This window comes from Sorex fumeus, unplaced genomic scaffold (assembly GCF_029834395.1).
Source record: "Sorex fumeus unplaced genomic scaffold, SorFum_2.1 ptg000072l, whole genome shotgun sequence".
NCBI classification, from domain to species: domain Eukaryota; kingdom Metazoa; phylum Chordata; class Mammalia; order Eulipotyphla; family Soricidae; genus Sorex; species Sorex fumeus.
Window position 1 is genome coordinate 32,475,560 of NW_026606129.1, and position 22,846 is coordinate 32,498,405.

The window sequence follows — 22,846 nt, forward strand, 5'->3', positions numbered from 1 at the left end:
TTTCAGAATCGGAGATTATCTTCTACAAGCAGTTTATGTAACTTCTGCTGAGAATCTGTTTTTTAAAATGTGTTCTGTAGATAGGGCCAGAGTGACAGTACAGCTGATAGGGTGTTTCACTTATACTTGGCTGACCTGGGTTTGATCCCCAGCAGCCTGTACGCTGATAATTGGTAATTGGTAATTACTAAGTGTAATGCCCTGAGCATTGCCAGGTGTGTCCCCAAAACAAAACAAAAAATATGTGTTCAGTTGATGGTAAAATCACAGTTGTGCTAAAATGTACTACATATTGTGGAATCTTGAATTTTTTAAGTATAAGTCTTCATAACTGAATTTTAGCAATTAGCGATTAATAATGCAGCTATTGTATTTTCAATAAATGTTGGTCTTCTGCCTTTTAAGACACAGATATGATTCTTGGCCCCATAACTGGAAAGATGATTAACATTAATCAGACCCATTCACTTTACATTAATGATAGTGCAATATCCAGTAAAATAGGTGTTTTGTAACCAAATGATTTGGAGTTTAAATATTAGCAATATGAAGATATCTGTGTGATCATCTGCAATTTAAACATATAATTAAAACTAACATGTGAATTTTTATTGTTTTATGTGTGTGGTGTTAGGAATCAAACCTAGGACCACACATGTCCAATGCTAGTGCACTATCTATATCCTCAGTCTAGTTTTTTCATCTTTTAAAAATGAGAGTATTTAATACCAACATATTAGTTGGGTGTGAGAACTTGAAATAAAAGATCAGATGCACACTAGTGACTGACTGGTACATAGCATTTGCTCACTTCAAGATATTTAGTATTTGTAAATGTATTTTTCATTAGTAGGTATTTTTGATCTGCAAAACATTCATAGATACATAATATTTACTTTAAGTCAACATATTTTATAGAGATATATGCATATTATTCTATAGTATATGCTTTACAGGTAATTATAGCAGCATAATATTTTATCTAGACTTAAACATCAAGTTCTGTTTGAAGAGACAATCAAAACAAACAGTAAAATACCATAAATATTAAAATAATCATTATTGTAAAGTTCTAAGTCATTTTATGCAGGTGTTGCGGACTATATTCAGATTTGAAATTGCTGACACATCAGGAAGCAAGACATGCAATTTTCCTTTGAAAGACATGAATTATTTAATAAGTGAAGGAGATACTGGAGACTTTAGCCACAGCCTGGTAGTCCTTCATTCTGTCTGCATTATGTAGACTGCATTATACAGCTATATATTTACCTTTATATTGTTGTATATAATGTCTAAAATGACTGCAAAATTTGGGAATTTCCCCCCAAATACAGAATTTTTAAAATGATTTTGGTCACCATGATTTTTTTTTTGTAATATTGTCCATGATAGGGTTGTATTGCTACAGCATTCCATCATACCCCAGCCCCCCAAATCCATTGTACAGTATCTGTTGCCCTTCAGGGTCACCCCTCACTTCATTGCTTTACCTTATCTCCCCTCATCTCACTGCCATGGTAAACCCAGTTCTATACACAAGTACTTACAGTCTGTCACTTTTGGCAATCTGCTATTCCTGTGTTTCACATGAGATTGTTGCGTGAACGTTCATTCAGTAGGAGGCGCTGAGACAAAGACCGCGAAAGAAATTTATATCATGGAGGGCCCAGGTTCTCTCAGACCTGTGACAAAGGTAGAGATCCCCGAAATCTCCTTTTGTTGATCATGGTACCTCTAAAGGGAATAATGCAGTGGTCATCAAAAGAAAGGAGTTACAGAAAGACTGTTGGGCACCAAAATTTACATTGTATCCTTGCCAGTAATTTTGACCTCCTGAAAGAAGATACAAAACCAAAACTGAAACCTTTCTTGGGCTATAAGCATTTGGATTTGCATCCCAAAGACTAGTTTGGTTTGAGCCTGGAATCTACATCCTAAAGATCAGGCCTGGCTAGCACCTGAGATCTGCGTGTCACAGACCAGCCAGATTTCTGTGAGAAAAGGAAAACTTCCCCTTATAATATACTGAAATTATTTACTGAAGGCAGTTTTTTCATTTTTTTCATCATCCTGTTATTCGTCGATTGCCTCGAGCAGGCCCCAGTAATGTCTCTTTCATCCTAGCCCTGAGATTATATTCAAGGCTATTTAGGAGAATGAGACCCATCATTGTTACTGGTATTTGGCATATTTGGTACGCCACGGGGAGTTTGCCAGACTCTGCCCTGTGGGCAGGCTACATTCGATAGCCTGCAAGTTTGTCCAAAATAGGAATGAGACAATAAGATGTCATAAAAAAAAGTTCTGATAAGATGTCGCGCGGCCGCGAATGCGAGTAGGCTTGGAGGTCTCGGCCCCGGAACCTGCGTGGCTTTGTCCCTCTGCCAGTACCTTCATGTGTGCGGAGAGTAGTCTCAGCATGGTGGTGGCTGGTCCTGGAGGTCTTCGGCTGCTGGAACCCTGGTCGGGGCGGGGAGGAAAGCTCAACCCGCTCCCCTCCAAGGGGCTCCGGGAAGGAACACCCAGGCGCGGGGGCAGAAGACTGCACTGTTCTCGTCCGGGATCTGGATTTTATAGTCTCTGAGTCTTGGCCGCTGATGGGATTACACGGTGCCAGGGGGCCAGGTGGTGGGTGTGACCCCCGCCTACTGGAATTTGGAGGATCTGGGTGGAAGATGCTCGACTCCAATTCGAGTAGGCTTGGAGGTCTCGGCCCCGGAACCCGCGTGGCTTTGTCCCTCTGCCAGTACCTTCATGTGTGCGGAGAGTAGTCTCAGCATGGTGGTGGCTGGTCCTGGAGGTCTTCGGCTGCCGGAGCCCTGTTTGGTTTGAGCCAAACCAAACGGAGACTAGTTTGGTTTGAGCCTGGAATCTACATCCCAAAGATCAGGCCTGGCTAGCACCTGAGATCTGCGTGTCACAGACAAGCCAGATTTCTGTGAGAAAAGGAAAACTGCCCCTTATAATATACTGAAATTATTTACTGAAGGCAGTTTAAAGGGGAAAAATGTTCAGCATCATCTAAACTAGTCAGGACACATGAGAAACCTCGCCCATTTTCATGGGTCCTTATGTTCCTGTCCATTGTGTGGTGCAGTCTACATGGGCTCACCCTGACAGATCAGTCCAGCTTCAACATGAGATAAATAATTTTATACAGTTCTCTTTTTTTTTAGCTGATTTTACTTAGCATGGTAATTTCCATTTACATCCTTATAGCAGCAAGTTTTATGATATCATCTTATAGCTGAGTAGTATTCCATTGTGTATATGTACCATAATTTCTTCATCCACTCCTCTATTCTTGGACACTTAGATTGTTCAGATTTTGGATACTGATGAATACTGTTGCAATGAACATAGGGGCACAAATGGCTTTTCTGAATGGAGTTTTAGGGTCAATGGGGTTGATGTCTGAAAGTGAAATTGTTGGGACAAATGGAAACTCAATTCTTAGTTCCTTTGAGGAGTGCCCCATATTATTTTCCAAAAAGATTGAATTATCCTACATCCCCACCACCAATGTTCCCCACAAACACCATCAACACTGGCTGTTGTACATTTTGATCTGTGCCAGTTTCACTCCAAATATCTTTGATGTTAACACTTTCTCATAAAAAATAATGGTAAAATAGTCTCTCCCTGTCTAGTGTGTGTTCTTATTTTTATTTTGGTAATTTTTTTTCTTTTTAAGAAAATTCTTAAATTGATGTAGTTTCATTGGTTTAATGTTGCTTTCATTTCAGAAGCATTGAATCACTGAAGATGCTACTAGAACCTATGGAAGGCACATAACATTTTTATTTTTTACTTTTGAGGCTGAAGCGATAGCACAGTGGAGAAGACGTTTTATCTTGTACGTGGCCGACATGGTCAACCCAGGTTCGATTCCTCTGCCTCTCTCACAGAGCCCAGCAAGCTACGGAGAGTATCTCGCCCACATGGCAAAGCCTGGCAAGCTCCCCATGATGTATTTAATATACCGAAAACAGTAACAACAAGTCTCACCATTTGTTGTGAGATGTTACTGGTGCCTGCTTGAGCAAATCGATGAACTATGGGAGGACAGTGCTACAGTGCCGCAGTTTTGGGGTGACACCTTGTGATTCTCAAGGGCTACTCCTGGCTCTGCAATCAGTAATTAGTACTGGCAGTGCCTGGGAGACCATATGGGATGTCAGGAATCAAACCTGGGTCTGATTCACATGCAGAGCAAGCACCTTTTCCATTGTACTATCTCTCCAGCTCCAAGACAGTTATTTTTAATAGAAACTTCATAGAGCTCTGCACTGTACTAATTAATTTATGTGCTTTTATGTTTTACCTTTTAAATTCTTCAGAGGAATGAATCTATTGTTACTTAATTTTTTAAAAAATAAATCATTGTCCTCCCATTGTTCATCGATTTGCTTGAGCGGGCCCAGTAACGTCTCCATTGTGAGACTTCTTGTTACTGTGTTTGGCATATTGAGTACTCTCGGTAGCTTGCCAGGCTCTCCGAGAGGGGCAGAGGAATCAAAGCCAGCTCATCCGGGCTGCTGCGTGCAAGGCAAATGCCCTACCACTGTGCTATACTGCGCCACTTAATTTTTTTAAGTTTAAAAAATTCTGTGTCAGGATTGTTTAGCAATTTGTCTAAAGTTGGAATAAATGTTCTGTGACCTTTCTTCTGTTTTGTATTTGAAGCCCACACTCTAGTCTGGTGGTCAGTTTTTGCTCCCAGCAATGCAGGTTTTATCTTGCAGTACCGCTGTGAAGAATCACAATAGCACGGTAGGTGGGGCAATTGTCTTGCACCTTGACAATCTGGGAGCATCCCTTATGGTTTCCCCAGCACCACCAGGACTGATCTCTGAACAGAGATAGGAGTAAGCGTGGAGCATCACCAGGTGTGGTCCCCCCAAAGCAAACCTAATAAGACTCTTGTTCCTGACCTCAGATTACAGAAATATAAAACCCACAACTTGGGATCCCAGAGTTACAAAAAGCCATTAAGATGATTCTGTTGCATCCTGTGTTTGAGAAATGCCAGCAATTTTCTTTTTCTTGCTGGTTTTTGAATGACACCTGGTAGTATTCAAGGCTTTCTTCTTGATTTGTGATCACAGATGACTCCTAGATGCATAGGAGCCACCATAGTCTAATTACTAGTTTAATGGGTAAAGATTACATTTGAGAAACATTCACTTTTAAGAATTTGCAGGAGAAAGGGGTAGTATGTAATAAAGATAAAGGAAAATGTGTGTAAGGATTGAGACAGGAACCAGGTCAGTGTAAGCACAAGATTACAAGAAAGAATTTTTCAATGATAATTCTACTTATAGACTTACTTAAGACTAATTTGCCTCTTAAGAAGTAACATTGTCAAGGTTCTGTTCTAATAGACAGAGACCTGTATTTTAAATTTAAGTACAAATTGGAAAATGCTGCTAACAAAGTAGCATGAATAGATCATTCAAGAAATCTGACAGTGAAGAAAAAGAGAGAAATCCAGAGATATTTGGGAAATGATCTCTATGTAAATTTAAGGGTAAGTAAAGGAGAAGTTTCCTTAGAACTGGGGGGAAGGAAAAATAAGTGTGACATAGGAAAACAAGAGCAGATGTGACTGGGATGAGAGGACTTGGAGGGAAGGAAAGAAAAAAAAAGTACTTTCACCTGCTTCCCTACTAGAGATCAGACAGTGAGACTCTCACATTCATGGCATTTAATTTGCTCTCAAGCTTACCTTGGAGAATTTAAAGCCACTGGGTCATCATCTTTGTCCCTGACTTTCTTATTTTAAGGAAAGAAGTGTGAGAGCTGAAAGGCAGCTGATTGAAATGTTACCAGAGAATGTTCTCTCAAGGTAGGGTGTTGGGACTTGATCCTGCTTTTGTTGCTCTCTAGGCTTATGAAACAGCAAAGTTACTTAGATTATCTCTTAGCTATCTCATCTGTAAAATGCAGTTGGTGTTAGTATCTATCCATTGGGGGTGCTGTGGTGAATAATCTCAGATATTATTGAGATCTTACATACGATTGACCCATAGAAATGTTATAAAAGTTTCTACAAAGCAAAATAAATTTAGGGTACCAGAGAGATTTTATTATTGTTTTATTTAGGGGATACACCCAATGCTGCTCAAGTCTTCTCCTGTCTCTGTACTGCTATGCTTGGGGGGCATATGGTGATGTGAATCAAAGCTGGATAGTAAAATGCAAGGCAAGTACTATACTTTATATACTATTGATCCAGCTCCTATTGGAAAAGTTTTAAAAGGAAGATGCAGGACTTTTTGGCAGGATAACTTTGCATTGATAAAAGAAATATTAAGGGGCTAGAGATGGAGTGTAGGGAGTAAGGTGACTGACCCACATTGAATCCTCACCACCCCACATGGTCCTCCAAGATTTCCAGGGGTGCTCCTTCAGCACAAAGCCAAGAATTAGCCATAGGCAACAACAAAAAATAAAGACATACTGCCACAGAGGCAGGGGGTGGGGAGGGGTGGGGGTAGTGCGAGGGACACTGAGAACACTGGTGGTGGAGAATGGGCACTGGTGGAGGGATAGATACTCAAACAACTTTTGATTTAAATGTAATCATGAAAATTGGCAAGTCTATAACTGTGTCTCATGATGATTCATTAAAATGAAAAAAAATAGAGACATATAAAAAAATCTCCAAAATCTCAAGGCCAGTTAAAGAAGAATTTTAGACAGCACAGGATTTGCCTCTTTAAGATAAATGATTCTTGGGATGGAGTTTGGTTAACAATCAACCAGGCATGAATAAACCATGAGTTGACATCAGTAAGAATCAAGAATTCTGAGGTCAAGATACTGTTGATCAAGTACAACTTAACTGATGGCCAGGAAAGAGGAAAATAGAGAATGGGTGGGCCTGAGGCATTGAACTGGAGCAGGCATAACTGTTGGAAGTTAGAGGCAGAAACATGAGAAATGAAGGAAGCACTGAAGTAGTTGATCTGGAGAATGAGCTGAGCAAATAATTAAGCCTTGCTAGGAAACCGAGTTAAAGAACTTTTGATCTGGCTTATATTACAAATGAGAAACTATATGATTGCAAAGTTATATGCTTCTTAGGGAGGTTTCATTGATTACAGCATTACACTGATTACACTATTATAGTGATCAAGAAACTTAGGCTTCAAGGGTTAAGTAGTTCCAAGTCATATGGGTAGCAGAGTTTATATTCAAGTCTTTGTAAATCAATTCTGCAGTCCACTATCTTTCTACATTAACAGAGCAGATGTAAAAGGATGCTACATATATTGAAATATACGTAGTCTACTACAAAAAAAGCCCCAAAGTATGTGATTTTAAACTGTGTTTTTGTGAACTCCCCCTTATAAAAACAAGTTTTTGCTAAGATGGCAGACTTTAATATGTAACGTACATATATAGAATATAAATAAGAGTTTCTAACTCTAAGAACCAGTGATATATTAGTTCTAACACTGTTTGAAGATTTGCATTTATTTTTATTTAAAGAATCAGGAGAGACACTAACCCATTACTAATTATAACCTACCTGACACTGTTCTCACTATACTAACACTATACTCTAATTCATTCAAACAATTAATTAACTACTAGTATCATTTCCTTCCAAGTGGGAAATGCTGGCTCATAGTTCTCACCAGAAATATGTATGTTCTGACCTTGAACTCCCTTTGATGAGGCAAACTGCTTGGTTAAGAGTAAGTTTAGACAGAAATGAAGTAGGAAGTTAGACAGGCCCACAGACAGCTCTTTCAAATCTCCTGTTACAACTGTGAATTTTAAAACAAAAGAATATGAGGCAGAATCTTTTTGCTTTTATGATTCTCTTTGACCAGTTCTTCTTGATTTGTTTGTTTGTTTTGTTTTTTAAATATTTGTTTATTTATTTTTATTTTTCAGTCACACCTTGCAATGCTCAGGGGACCATATGGGATGCCGGGGATCGAACTTCCGTCGGCCACTTGCAAGGCAAACACCCTCCCCGCTGTGCTATTGCTCTGGCCCCTGTCTCTTGGTTTTTGACCTGCTGTGGTCAAATTGGGCTGTAGCGATAGCACAGCAGGGAGGCCGTTTGCCTTGCACGCAGCCGACCTGGGTTCGATTCCTCCATCCCTGTCGGAGAGCCTGGGAAGCTACCAAGAGTATCCTGCTCGCATGGCAGAGCCTGGCAAGCTCCTCATGGTGTATTCGATATGCCAAAAACAGTGACAACAAGTCTCACAATGGAGGCGTTACTGGTGCCTGCTTGAGCAAATCAATGAACAACTGGAGGACAGTGCTACAGTGCTACTAGTATTAAATGAAGGAGGACAGATACATAGAGATACCTGATGTGATGTGGTTTTTTTTTTGGATTCTTTCTGAAACCTGATAAAACAAAACAACTTTATATTGTAAGTTGTCATTAAACTGACTAAATGAAAGGTATTTTTAGGAAAAAATTCTAAAATAAATTGTAGGTCTCCTTTTTTAACATGGGATATCTTTGAAAGCAAATGTTTGAAATCCTAAAAGAAACTCTCCATGTCTATGTATCTTATTCTGAAAACTTGCAAATAGCAAATCATAAGTGTTTTTTTTTTTATTTTTTTATTTGGATACTACACTTGATCTTAGCCAAAAGGCCGAGAAGTGATTTGGATATTGCTTTTAAATTACCGTGAATTACTTGGGATCTTGTTAGCAATACAAATTTTCCATGCCCACATCTGACTGAGTCAGTTTTTCTGGGGATGTAGCTAATCTATTTGTGTTTTAACAAGCCCATCAAGAGATTATACTGTACTTTAAGGTTTAAGAACCATTGCCTTAAGTTGGTCATATTGTATTGGAAGCCCTAATAATAAAATAGGTGTACCTAATTTTGTCATAAAAGCTGCAATAAACAGCACTAAGATACTTACTTAAAATTGAAACATTTTTAGAGTTGTTTTTCTAAATCCTTAAAAAGCATAACAATTAGATTTGATTGTCAAAATACTGCCTTTTATAAAGACACTCTTTCTCAATATTTTCTTTAATTCTACCTTGAGACTCTTACTTTTTTCTTTGTAGTGTGCTTTCTTCTTGTAATGTGCTATGTACAAATTTTACAGTAAATAGACAGCATTTGGATTTATGCCATAAACTTGTGAAAATTACGTGGCATGACACTAGAATGTAAAAATTTGATTCTTTGGGGGAACATAAAGAATGGCCAAGCTATCAGAATCATATTCTAGATTATTAGCTGCCCTCTCTGAAAGATCCTATAATATTTTCTTGGACTAACAGAAAATGGGTGACACAAGAATTACATAAAGGCATGGAGGACTGGTTGCAAAGTTATTTTGAATGAAGATTATATTGAAGAGATAATTATTTTCTATTTATCTTCATAAAATATAAGATACCATTAGTTTAAAGTAGACATGTATGTCGAATAAACAAGTGTGAACAAATATATTTCAGTGAAGATGTCATTTACAAGTATATGATATATGAGATAAAGAATTGACTATTTCTTTATAAAATCATACGCAAATTTTGTAAATTCTCACTTCTGAACCTTTTCCCAAGGCCCATCAAGACTTGGATAAGAAGTCTTAGGGGGCTGCCTATATAGCTTAAAGACTTGAAGACCATGCTTACAGTCCACAACAATACTAGATCTTCAATCCCCAGCATTACATGATACTCCGAGCATGGTTAGGTGTGAACCTGGAGGGCCTGCAGCACCTGGTACGGGCGGGTAAACCTGGTCCAGCACTGCCTGATTTGAGAAGCAGTGTGTCACTTGACCTGAGCAGTTTTAGAATATTAATGGACTGGAGACATCTCTTGTAGAGTAAATCTGACCACTGCTCATCCATCAAAGGAATAGCCCCAGCACATTCCATTGGTTCTTTAAAATAATAGACCTATTAGTATCTTCAAATGCCAAAATAATACATAAGATATATTAAAGTAAGCAAATGACCACATTTGCTAAAAGGATAATGTTTCATCTATTAAATAAATGTGATAACTTTTTCTACTTTGCTCTCAATGTAGAGGCATTTGAAAAATGAGTTAGCTAGGATTTAATTGACTGTGACGACTCTATTTTGAGGCTATGTCTATATTTTTTGAATTACTATATACAGTGGGTGATTCAGCAAAATGATTTAAAAATAAATTCTTTATAGAAAAATTCTATCAATTTGATGTCTTAATAATTCATGAAAAGTAGATCCAAAATAGCTCTATTTTCCCTTTAGTTTTGCAAAATATAAGATACCATTAGTTTAAATTAGACTTACATGTGGAATAATCAAGTGTGTCAACAAATATATTTCAGTGCAGATGCTTTTTATGAGTAAGAATATAGGCCATAAAGAATTTACAATTTTTTCTATAAAATTAGATGTAAAATGGAGTCTATATGCTAGGATTAAAGTATTTTAAAGATTATAGATGACACAAATTTATAAAACCCAATTATGAAAATTCAAAATATAGTATGTATATGATTATAGAATAGCTACTGGACTACTGAGTACTATTAAGAACAAAACAAAAATATCATTTGGAACATAGTTGTCCTTGCAATACAGTATTTGCAGTTTTGCTCATTGTCTAGCAAAGGTACCAAAGACCCACCTGGAGAGAATTATGGCATAAAAGGTATCCACTTAATTTATTTTTCCCTCCACGAAGTTACACCCTCAAGAGAAGCTGACTAAGTACTGTTTTGTCTTTTTTACCTGTAGGAAATAAATACAAAGAGAAGTGAAATGTATCTGACTGAAAAATTTTGAAGTGGGGACACATATGAGACCTGTGCTTAGGTCTTTATTTCCACATACTCTTCAATAGTTGGGTCCCCTATTTGTCTCTAAATCATATTTTTATTCTTCTCATGAATGGTTCTAATATAAATTTTATAAACATTTAAGATCATGATCCTAATCTTAAGAAATAGTGTGAGAATTTATTTTAGGAATGTATTTTGCCTCAAATATTTTTCTTTCAGTACAAAATCCATTCTCAGTACATTAAACAAAACAGAAAGAGATATTTAATATTATTCTTGGTTAGCATGAAACATCGGTAATTCTGGTGTTCCTGATCATTTAAAAACTTGAAAAAGAATTGTCAACTTTACCTACATTGATTGTTGGCTTTGCAGAGCATGGAGAATATAGCACCAACCATGCAGAAAGTAGCTGTTTGTTATCATGAGGGTTCGAACATGAACTTGAACCACTGGCCCATTCAGTACATTCTCTGATTATTTAAAATACTGTAGCTTTGTGAAATTATTGTTAATGCATACTATTGTAACTGAGTGCTATGCAATTCCTTTAATTTAGTATGATTAGAGGGTGAACCAAGTACTCAGTTTTGTCCATTGATTTGTGATTATTAGAAAATCTCAACCAGATTGTAAATAGGAATGGAGAAATCACAAAATTTTTTATTCTGGCTGGAGCAATAGTACAGTAGGGCACTTACCTTGCATGCAGCTGACCTGGGTTCAATTCTCATAATACTTTTTGGAAGATATAGAATATTTTCAAAATATCTTTCTAAAAGAGTCATCAAAGGGTTTTACAAGAAAGTTTTTTACTTTCGGGAAACTATGAAAGTCATAGCCATTTTTTACACCAATTTTATGTAGAGAAGAGTTCCCTATACTACTGAGACAGCAAGACACTACATGTGCATTATGTTAAACTCCCATTGTGAGACATAATTGATTACGAGATAGTCATTTTTAATTTCCTCTTTTTTCCTAATTTCCTCTTTTTCCCCCTAATTTCCTTTTCCCCTAATTCATTTTTAATTTCCTCTTTAAATGACAGGTTAAATTTTAATTTTTAAAGAGCTAAATAAAATTTTCAGGAGTACCTTCAGAAACCCATTAGAAAGAATTTTTTATCTTAAGGGTTTATATGCCTCATGCGAGATGGTTGTAAGTGTGTTAAACAATTTTCTTTCTTTGATTTAATGACTTGCATACTATTTAATGATGCTTTGTATGCAACAAGTGTCAGCTAAGGTTCCCAGATTCCACAAGGACCACTTGGGTGGTGCGTGGGGTCTCACATTGTTGGGACTATAACTCAGGGCCTCATACATGCAAGATATGTGTTCTGCTTGAGCCATATTCCTAGCCTGTAGTATAACATTGGTTTGTTCTTTCTGCCTTGTCACAGGGAGCTTACAGTTATTGGGTTACTCCTATCACAGTGCTCCCATTCCTCTGTGTTTATTTGTAACCTCTTTCTTTGTGTTCTGTTGACTTGTAAATATTGTTTTTCTCATCTTAAGTCCTTTGCATGGTTAATTCAGAGCAATGTCCTTCGAATGGACACAAGAAGACAGTTGATTCTATGCTTTCATAACTTGGAGTTAATTGACTCTGAATGATATTTACCTCCTGGATATCTGTTATTTTGACGTAAGCCTCAGTTGCCCTTACTTTCTAGCACCCCAAAAGCAGGGTCGAGGGACTGGATGGACCCAGGGCAAGCTGTGAGCTATGTGCTTCCCTGACATCGAAATGGGCCTGGCCAAAGTGCCACGATACTTTAAGTTAGAGCATGGTCATGAACAAATTCTGTCATGACCCAAAAAGTAATGACTAGATTCAGACCCTGCTAGGGTTAGGAAAGATTGTTCTGGTCTGAGCACTGTAGTCTGATTCTGTGGCGAGATGTTCCCAGGAGCACCACCCTACAAACTCAATCTATCTCTTACTGTGTCCATTCAAAATAACTCATATTAAGAAGTAGAATTAAGATGTTAATTAAGAGGTTAATTAAGTTATTGGACTGAGGAAAGGAGAAAAACACCTTAAGTGGTATTTTGCCTGTGAGCAAAGGAAGGGATTTCTTATGTTAATTTTGCTACCACTGGACTGGGTATGGTGTCTGTCCCCAGTGCTGGGGAGTTGGAGAGAAATGAGAGAATTGGAGAGAGATGAGAGAGAGAGCAGGGAAGCAAGATGGAGTGCGGAGAGACTAGCAAGGGGGACAGAGGGAGAAGAACGTAAAAGAAGAATACAGGAACAGGCACGTGGAAAGAGAGAGCCCAGGCTACGAGATGGAGCATGGAGAGATGAGCGGGAAAGATAGAAATAGATGGGAATGAGGGGCAGTGTGAGACTAGAATGGGCAGCTTAGTGAGGTTGAAACAGGCATATGGGGAGAATGGAATCAATCTACCAGCATGGACCTTGTTTCCTTCTCCATCTGCCCATAACATTGATCTTCTGGAGCAGGGAAGCGGCCCAAGACCACCCAACCTGGGCTGCAAGGAAAAAAGTCGCTGGGGCCTTCCTTAGCCACCCGGAGTTTATACACAACTCTGGCCCTTTTTGCTTTCTGGTCTAAGATAATTTGGTAATTATTGCTTTGTATAGGTAGTCCAAATCTAGCTCAGTTAAATTTAAGTAGTTTTTCACCATAGTCAACAAAGGTGCCATTCAGACATGAGAATACATTATTGGCAATTTAACTCTAGGAGTAAAAAAGAACTTAGAAAGAGTCTGTAGGTGCATATTTGGAACAGAACATGTGGTGATAGTGGCCTAAGTGATAGTGGAGTGGGTAAGGTTTTTGCCTTGTATGGGGCAGACCCAGGTTCGATCCACAGCATCTCATTTGGTTCTCCCATCACTGCCAGGAGTAATTCCTGAGTTCCTGAGTGAAGTCAGAAGTATCTCCTGCCTCCCCTGCCAAAAAAAAAAAAAAAAAAAAAGAAACATGTGATGAGGAATTTTGAAAGAGGAACTTGTATAGTATCATACATGAGGTAATAAACATTTTGTTAGTAATATAGAACAACAAAAATCATTGAACTAATGGATATTTGTGTGACTAAACACAGTGAGAAGAGAGTTCATGCAATAACAATGTAAACCTTAAATATAAATCATCCTTTGAGGAAAATAACTTACCCTGCCAAATTAGTGGAACATTTTGGCAGTCTAACTAGTAATGTTTTAATCTGTCATTTGGAACAGAATCTTTAGCTCCATTCATCTAGTTCAGTGTATAGCAAGGACTAAAGACATTTTTATATAACATGATTGTAATTGGAAAAGATCTAACATTTAATGAACACTTACTCTATACAAAACTTACCTTAGTACTTTAGGCAAACCTTATTTAAGCCTTGCTTCCACCCTGTAGCACTGTAGCACTGTAGCACTATCCTCCCATTGTTCATCAATTTGCTCAAGCGGGCACCAGTAATGTCGCCATTGTGAGACTTGTTGTTACTGTTTTTGGCATACTGAATATATCATAGGGAGCTTGCCAGGCTTTGCCTTGTGGGCTAGAAACTCTCTGTAGCTTGCTGGGCTCTCCAAGAGGTGCGGAGGAATAAAACTCCAGTCAGCTTGGTTGGCCGCATGCAAGGCAAACACCTTACCCACTGTGCTATCGCTCCAGCCGTGTTCATAATTCACTAATAATATGTTTTATTTTATATTCTCGGAGAGCCCGGCAAGCTACCGAGAGTATCTCGCCCGCATGGCAGAGCCTGGCAAGCCCCCCGTGATGGATTCGATATGCCAGACACAGTAACAACAAAGTCTCCAATGGAGACAGTACTGGGGTGGCTTGAGCATTGTATATATAGATACATATAATTATAAATAAAATAAAATTTAAATGAGCATATGTATGTATTAGTATATGTGATAAATCATGCAAAGAATACATAAGACTTACTTAATCTTCAGACAACTTTATCAACCCTGACTGAACTGAGATATCAAGCATGACAGTTTGCTGCCATGCTATAGTCATCTGACATTTATATTATGTACCCTGGAACCTGCCATTGTATCTGAAAGATAAGGAAATGGATTAAATTAGATATGATAGATTGTGCTTCTCTGTTTTTTTTCTTTATGTAGGAATACTGCTATTTATTCACCCACAGATTAGCTGATTGAATTGCGCATGCACTTCACCTTACTTTTTTTTCATAGTTTTATTTATTTTTTTCTTTCTTATATTTATTTATTGAATCACTGTGGGAAAAGTTACAAAGCTTTCAGGTTTAAGTCTTGGTCATACAATGATCAAATATCTTTCCCTTCACCAGTACTCATTTTTCATCACCAAGAACCCCAATATACCTCCCTCGGACCCCTCCCAATGCCTGTGAGGCAGATGATTTCTACTTAACTCTTCTCTACATTAATTACATTCATTATTTCGATAAAAAATGTGCCATTATTGTTTAGAATTCCCCCCCCCCCCCCCGCCAACAATCAGAAATGCTGAAAAGGCATTGTGAAATACTTTGTTTTCTATAGCTGGTTATGAGAATCATATAATGTCGTGCAAAGGGACAGATAATTATGAGATTGGTTTCTGTGTGTCTGGTGTTATGACTGTGACAGAGAGCCGTTCGTGGGGGTCACAGGTGACCTCGGTAGGGCGTGAATGAGGGGCCAGTACTGCCCCCCTTTCCCATGAGACTGCAGTTACCCCATCACCACCAGCTCATACCTGGTTTTCCAATAAGCTCTGAGGCGGTGGCCACCTTGTTGCTGGGGGAGGGAAGGGGGAGAAGGTGGAAGGGAGCAACAGCCTTTCCCTCCTGGGGAGTCATGGTGCTGTAGTTTAATGCATGGTCCGTTCACTTTTCTGCCGCAAGCTGTTGGGTTCTGGACTAGGTCCTTTTGCCTCTGGAGCCATGGCCGTGCCGGAGAGCTGCTCGTGGGGGTCAACTCGCGACCTCAGTAGGGCGTGAAGGACGAGCCAGTACTGCCCCCCTTCCCATGAGTACTTCTGTGTTTTGAAGACAGTGTGAGCGGCCAACATGGCCGACCCGAGTTCGATTCCTCCGCCCCTCTCGGAGAGCCCGGCAAGCTACCGAGAGTATTCAATATGTCAAACACAGTAACAACAAAGTCTCCAATGGAGACATTACTGGGCCCGCTCGAGCAAATCGACGATCAATGGGAGGGCCTTTACCTTTACCTTTTCCTTACAAACATAAAAATACCTTATTCAAGGCCAGAGACTTAATACAGCAGGCAAGGTGTTTGTCTTGCATGTTGTCATCCCAATTTGGATCTCAAGCACCATATATGGCTCTCTGAACATGACCAGGAGTGAAATCTAAGCACATAGATCCAGGAGTAATACCTGAGCATCACCGGCATTGGTAGAAAAAAAACCAAAATTTATATTCAAACCCCTTCTTGGTCAAGTTTCTGGTCTTTCATATCAGACTTCCTGTATCTGAGTAACAGTAACAGGCACTTTCAGCCGTAGCTCGTTTTAATTTAGTTAAGTTTGGGATATAGTTATAAGGGTTCAGGAACAAACATGGTACCAAATATGCAAATACCTGACATTTCAGTGTGATATTGACAAAACCTGCTCAGTTCTGTACAGATCAGCCCCATCTCTGACATTAACAAGGGAGGAACTTTTAGGTGCCTGATGGGAATTATCATAGACAGCATCATGTTATTATATGTAAAATGTTACTCATCCTATTGTGATCTATCAATAACACAGCTCCATTAAGAATTATTTTCAGGGCTATAGGTGGAATCACTTTCAAAATGACATTAATTTCATCTATTTCTAGAGGTCAGTCCATTTAGGCTCTAATAGCTAAAAAATAAAAAGAAGCAGAGATATTTACTGTAATATGCCATTATAAACACCAGAATTTTACTTGAAGACTATGGCAAGTCTCCAAAGAATAATTGATAATGTGAAAGATGATTGCACATATATACACATGCACAATTGATGGCAAGGAAACTATAAAGATATGGAATCTCTAATATCAACATAAGTATTTACATATTTTCGAGGACTGACATTTTAGGGAACCCCAGTGCTATTTTGAGCTCAGACAATATGGCCAGTGATTCAATGCAAGGATCTGAAGATTTGGTACTGTTTTCTCTGTGCGGTGCTTGGGACACCAGGGCTGAACTACTTGAACACAGAGGGTTCCAAAGTCATACCCTGAAATTCTTTGGGATCTCTAGGGCTGTATTTAGGAATACTTTGGAGACCATGAGGTGCTGAAGTTGATATAACTATTCTCTTATCTCCCAATTCAATACCATATATTTTTATTTGCTTAGGAACACCACTGGAAAAAATATATTGTTTTCAAAATCACTAAATATTTTGTGACTTTGACTCAAATATGAATAGATGTTTTCATAAGCTTGGTTCTTTAATTTGCATGACAAATTCTACTAGTTATTATATTGGTTTGGGAACATCCTCAGAGTCCTAAAGAAAGCCTGGATCTTTGAGTGACCTTCCAATTCATCATTTTATATGTCCAGAAAATGTGGTTCAAAAAGGTTAAGTTCCACTACTCATATTCCCCATCTTTTCAAAAACAAAACCAGACTAAGTCTTCTATAAGATATAATACAATAATTTGTATTTTATAATATGTATAGATATTTATAGTATACAACTTTTTATAGATGAAATACCACTGGGTAGTCTGTATGGTTCATTGATTCACAGTGAGCATTTATCGAACTCTTATTAACTATGATGCCCACTTTTGAAAATACAAATCTCAGCCTTTATCCTGAATTATCATACAGTAATACAGTTTTAATAGCAGCATTTTTTCCTATTTATGTTTAGACGACTGTTAGATACTATCAGCATTTAGTTTAACTCTCTCCCACATTCTAAAAGGTATTATAGTTCTTATTTTTATAGATGAAAAAATGTTGGCTTGGAAATAGTTATGTTAAACTTCTCAGGGTTTCAACACTAAGTGCCAGAGCTGGATACAAGCCCTGTTCAATCTCGCGCCAATGTCTGCGTTGGTTTTCTCTTTTTTTCCCCATGAATCCACAGAGTGCAATTTACTTTGATCACAATCACATGCAATCCCCTTTCAGCCACCTATGACAGCCTGACAGGTTTATATTTGAAGCCTCAACCCAGTGATTACATAGGGAAGCGCATTCTGGAGTTTATAAAGAAGAACCAGTGAAAAGGGATCATCCAGGTGTGAAATGGGAGTTCAGAGCTTGTTTTCTTGGATTGTTGCTGCTCAATTGTGTGTGTACCAATGTTCATTAAGATGTTTTAAGTATCTTCATTGGGCTATAGTAACATTGATCTTTTTTTCTCTTTCTCTCTCAGGTATGGAAAAATTGTATCTACAAAGGCAATTCTTGACAAAAACACAAATCAATGCAAAGGTATGTGTAAGTGCTTCTATATCCTGAGTTCTTTTCTGTGTTGTTACATCGAAGGCTCCTTGATGGCAGAGGTCCAGGCACCAGCTGCACAATGATCACTGTGTACAGTATATGGCAAACCTCTTTAATAATGCCTAGGCTTTGATGAGTTGTATTTCTAGTAACATTGCTCATTAATTTTTTTCATTAGCAAACAAAATGAAAATCACAAATCAGAACAAGTATCAAATTGCTTCAGCATAAAACTAAATTACCTCCTAACAACTTTGGGTTGTCTGATTTGAATGATATCATCAGTGATGCAAATTGATTTCCTATATAAAAATAAGGAACTCTGGGGAAAACTTTCCCATGCAAAACACATTTTAATCTCTCTGTTCTTTAAAGCTTTAGCAACACTGGTTGACTAGAAATGATTTTACTAATGTTCCCATTGTGTAGAAACTTCTGCTATAAGCATCTCACAGAATCTCAAGTTGCTATCATATGAAAGTTTCTTCCTTTCACCCGCCTCCCCACCCCTAAAATATTTCTGAAGTCATTTGACTGTACTTGTAGTTCATGTTTCTTCGTGTCTGGAAATCTTGTAGTCTTTTAAGCATTGCATAAAATTACTTGTGAAATCTATATGGTCTCTCTTGCATGACTAGTTCTTACTGGAAAATTGGAATGTTTCTTATAACATATGTTATTTGTTGTTCTTCTAATCCAGTTTCTGTTACAATACTGAAACCAAGAATTATAGTAAAGTCAAGACTATTCTAAATACTGCCCCTATTTCATAAGCAATTAAATGAGTACAATTTTTAGGTGTGACACTCATATAATCCAAACATATCCTGATCTATTTGGGTAATAGTCATCATTTTTATTTCAGCAATTTAAAGAAGAAAAACACTCATGTCTCCTATAAACTCACACATGTTCTAAAAACTTAAATATTTTAAGACAAAGAATAACAAAATTTTCCTTGGCATGTAATTGTTCAAATAAAATTTTAAAAGGAAACTGTAAAGGACAAGAAAGACTGAGTGTTCCCCCCGCCAAATATCCAGGAAACTAATTTTTATGACTTATTAGTATCCATGTATCAAAATAATGTATTCAAGTGTAATCAGATAATTATAACAACAGTATCCACAAAATATTATAAAAAAATGTCGAGATGCCCCTTTCAACAGAAAGTAAAGTTTTAAAGCAAGGCAGGATGGATGAACTCTAGACAGGTTAGTATTTAGGGGAAAGAATTTCAAAATGTAATATAACAGGCTCACCAAAAAAGGGATAGAAGAATATAGAGGTAAGATCATTTGGTAGAAGGAAGAATAAGCTTTGGAAGATGTAATAAAGTTATTCTGGATATCTTGAACTGTATTTTTCATGGAGATATTAGGGTTTTTGTTTTTTTAATGATCCTATTTCAAAAAACTTAGTTTGAAACAAGTGAATGAAATCAAATTTAAAAAGGGTAGAAAATACAGGTATAAAGAAAACAATGTGTATTTGAAATCAATAGTTTAAGAGGCAAAGATAAAACAACAAATAATTGAGAGCAAAGTGGAATGGGAGACACCATGCAGATTTTCAGAGATATAACTGAATATTAGCCCTTAAGGTGAAAGAAAGCAGTATACACACATTCTCTGTCTCTGTCTGTCTCTGTATCTCTCTCTCTCTCTCTCTCTCAATCTCTCCCTCTCTCACACAAACACACACACTCATACACACACACACATACAAACATAGACAAAATTAACCTGTTGTGATTTTATCACTGAGAAAGGTATCTGAACTACTTACTAAGGTGAGATGTACAGAAGTGTTAAGGATTGGTTTTTAAGGGAGAATGATTAATTGTGTATTGGGCATGCCAAGTTAGAAGTTCTGTTGACAAGAAGCTGTAAGAGAGCTCAGCACTATGAATGGTGAATGAAAATTCAGAGGGTAGGGGCACCAAAATATATCTTGTAGAAAAGGAACGGGGCTTGTATGTTAGGGCAGGCAGCTGCAAGCTGGAAGAAGTCTTGGAGACAAAGGGATAGTCTTCACTCAGCCATTGTAATCAGATAGCACAATAAAAGCATAGAATATTAGAATACTGACTATTGCGTCCAGACATACACTACCTATTTTTTAAATATTTTAATTATATTTATAATATATTTAGTATAACACAGCGGGTAGGGTGTTTGCCTTGCATTCGGCTGACGCGTCCGACCTGGGTTTGATTCCTTCGCCCCTCTCGGAGAGCCCGGCAAGCTACCAAGAGTATCTCTCCTGCACAGCAAAGTCTGGCAAGCTACTCATGATATATTTGATATGCCAAACACAGTAACGACAAGTCTCAAAATGGAGACGTTACTGGGCCCGCTTGAGCAAAATCGATGAACAGGATGACAGTGCTACTACTATAATACATAATATATGTATATAATATGTATATTTATGTGTATGTATATGTATGTGTGAGAAACAAGAGAAAAAGGAGACACTCAGAGTGTGATATGATAGCATCAATTTAGAACGTGAGCACACATGTGCATGCATTATGAGGGTGGGAAGGGACTTCAAAGAAATACTCAAGGGGCTGGCCCATCCCTGAACATACTTAGATATCCTGGTTGGATGGTTCAGTGTTACAACCCAGAGGATATGGGGTTCCTTGGTCCCCCTGTACTACCAGGAACCACATGATCATATCCAGCAGTGTTTGGGACCTCCAGGGCTCTACCTGGTGGTATTTGAGGGCCTTCCATTCACTATTAGAGATTAAACCAGGTTTATCAAGTTTGTATCTAGTTTGCAAAGCCTGTGCCTGACTCCTCTACTATTTGCCTAGTCCCTTCCTCTCTCTCTCTCTGTTTCTCTCTCTCTTAATATATCTATATACATATATATATACATCTATATACATACTTATATACATTTATATATTTATATACACATATATACATATACATATGTATACATGACTAGAGATATATATGTATATATGATATAGATATTTATACATATATATAGACACATGGCTTATAGATATAAAAATGTGCTTAACCAATTTGACAGATGCGTAAGTTTAAGATAACTTTTTTAACTATTGGGTTTCCTGATCAAATACATTTTTGTTAAAATTAATATGGATTTTATAAGAATTTTATAGGTGGTGTTCGAAAGTTATCTATTTAAATCATAATAAACACAGTAAAATAGAGCAGATAGAAAGAAGAGAAGAAAAGAGGGAACAAAAGGTGAGGGCCAAAAACTGCAAGGGAGACTCGTCAAGGGGGTGGAATGAATTTGAGAACCACCCAAGAAAATCATTTAAGAGAAGATGAGCTTGATATGATTTTATTTATTGAAGGAAATTAGATCTATGACTTGTGAAGATGGCAGAATGAGTATGTGGTCATCATATCAAAAAGATCTCCCGTTGCCTTTCCTGGTTTCAACATTTGAAGGCTCTCCATAGCACTCTTGAATTTGAACCTTGCCTTCATCAGGCACATGGAAGGGGTGCCCGGCATAAATACATACACATGGATGGCAAGGTTCCGCTGTCACTTTCGTGTTTGGCATAAATACTACTTTAATAATATTCTGAGTACTATTTGGAACATTGTCTTTCAGGAAAATGGGCCTCATAATGGTTTCAGGTAGTAATGACATGCAATTGGAAAGAGGGAACATGCGTATTTGTATAAAATGGCTACAGGTGTTTATTAACAGTTGCATGTCATCTCAACCCTAAATTAGAAAGAGGGTAGAGAGGTAGAGTTAGGAGTAATAAGAACTCCCCACTAACAGATCCAATTGAAGAAAAGATGATACTGAATAAAAGAGAAGACAAAAAAACACCACTTAAAAAGGCTTCAAGAGAAGTGTCCCCAGGGCGAGTTAAATGATGATGGGAAACATGCATCATAAAGCAATTTGCAGTGGTAGTTTATATCTGCACAAGTGGTAAACATTATAACAGGCAGATTTCCCTGTGTTGGTTAGTGTGAGGCTGGTTTGTCCATTTATCACTAACATGCTACATTAATGTAGCAGTCTTTTAAATTAGTCAATATGAGAAGAGCAATAAAAACATTTTCCAAAATATTTTACTCAAACATTTAAAGATGTATATCCTCATATCGTATATATCCTTTTGTCCTCTATTCAAGAATAAATATAGGAGATGTTATTTAATTTTTAGAACATATACAACTATTACAGGTCCATGGAAATGTTAATTCTGAGAATCAGATTGCTGAATGCTGGAGAATATCTATTGGATGAGATAAATTTATCTTGAATAATATGAAAGTATACTATATATATTTTTGAGAGCCAGTATTGCTTACAGTTTTTACTGTCATGTGGCCAAACTACTCAGTTTGAATACTGTCTCTCTGTTGAGTAGCTATATAACCCACTTTAAAATGTCTCCACATTTTTGAGAACTTGTTTTCACATCTGTAAATTGGTAATAATAGTAGGGAGAGGCCAGAGAGATAGTAAGGGATAAGGAACTTGTCTTGCAGACTACTGACCCTGGTTCAGTCCCTGGCTCTACATATGATCTCCTGAGAACCACCAAGGTGACCCCAGAGCAAAGAGCCAGGAGTGAGCCCTGTCAGATCTGGGTATTGCTTAAGCCAC

General features: G+C 37.7%; 1 protein-coding gene and 1 pseudogene across 8 annotated transcripts in view; one reads left to right on the forward strand and one right to left on the reverse strand.

The window, feature by feature from the left end:
* Window positions 1–22,846, forward strand: part of RBMS3 (RNA binding motif single stranded interacting protein 3) — an 834,518-nt gene that overhangs the window by 239,115 nt on the left and 572,557 nt on the right. For all 8 annotated transcript variants that reach the window (XM_056129462.1, XM_056129467.1, XM_056129468.1 and 5 more), the window contains exon 3: window positions 18,144–18,202. In XM_056129462.1, the coding sequence (XP_055985437.1) occupies window positions 18,144–18,202 (59 nt within the window). The remainder of the gene's footprint in view (window positions 1–18,143; window positions 18,203–22,846) is intronic.
* LOC130038008 (uncharacterized) lies at window positions 8,580–8,648 on the reverse strand (annotated as a pseudogene).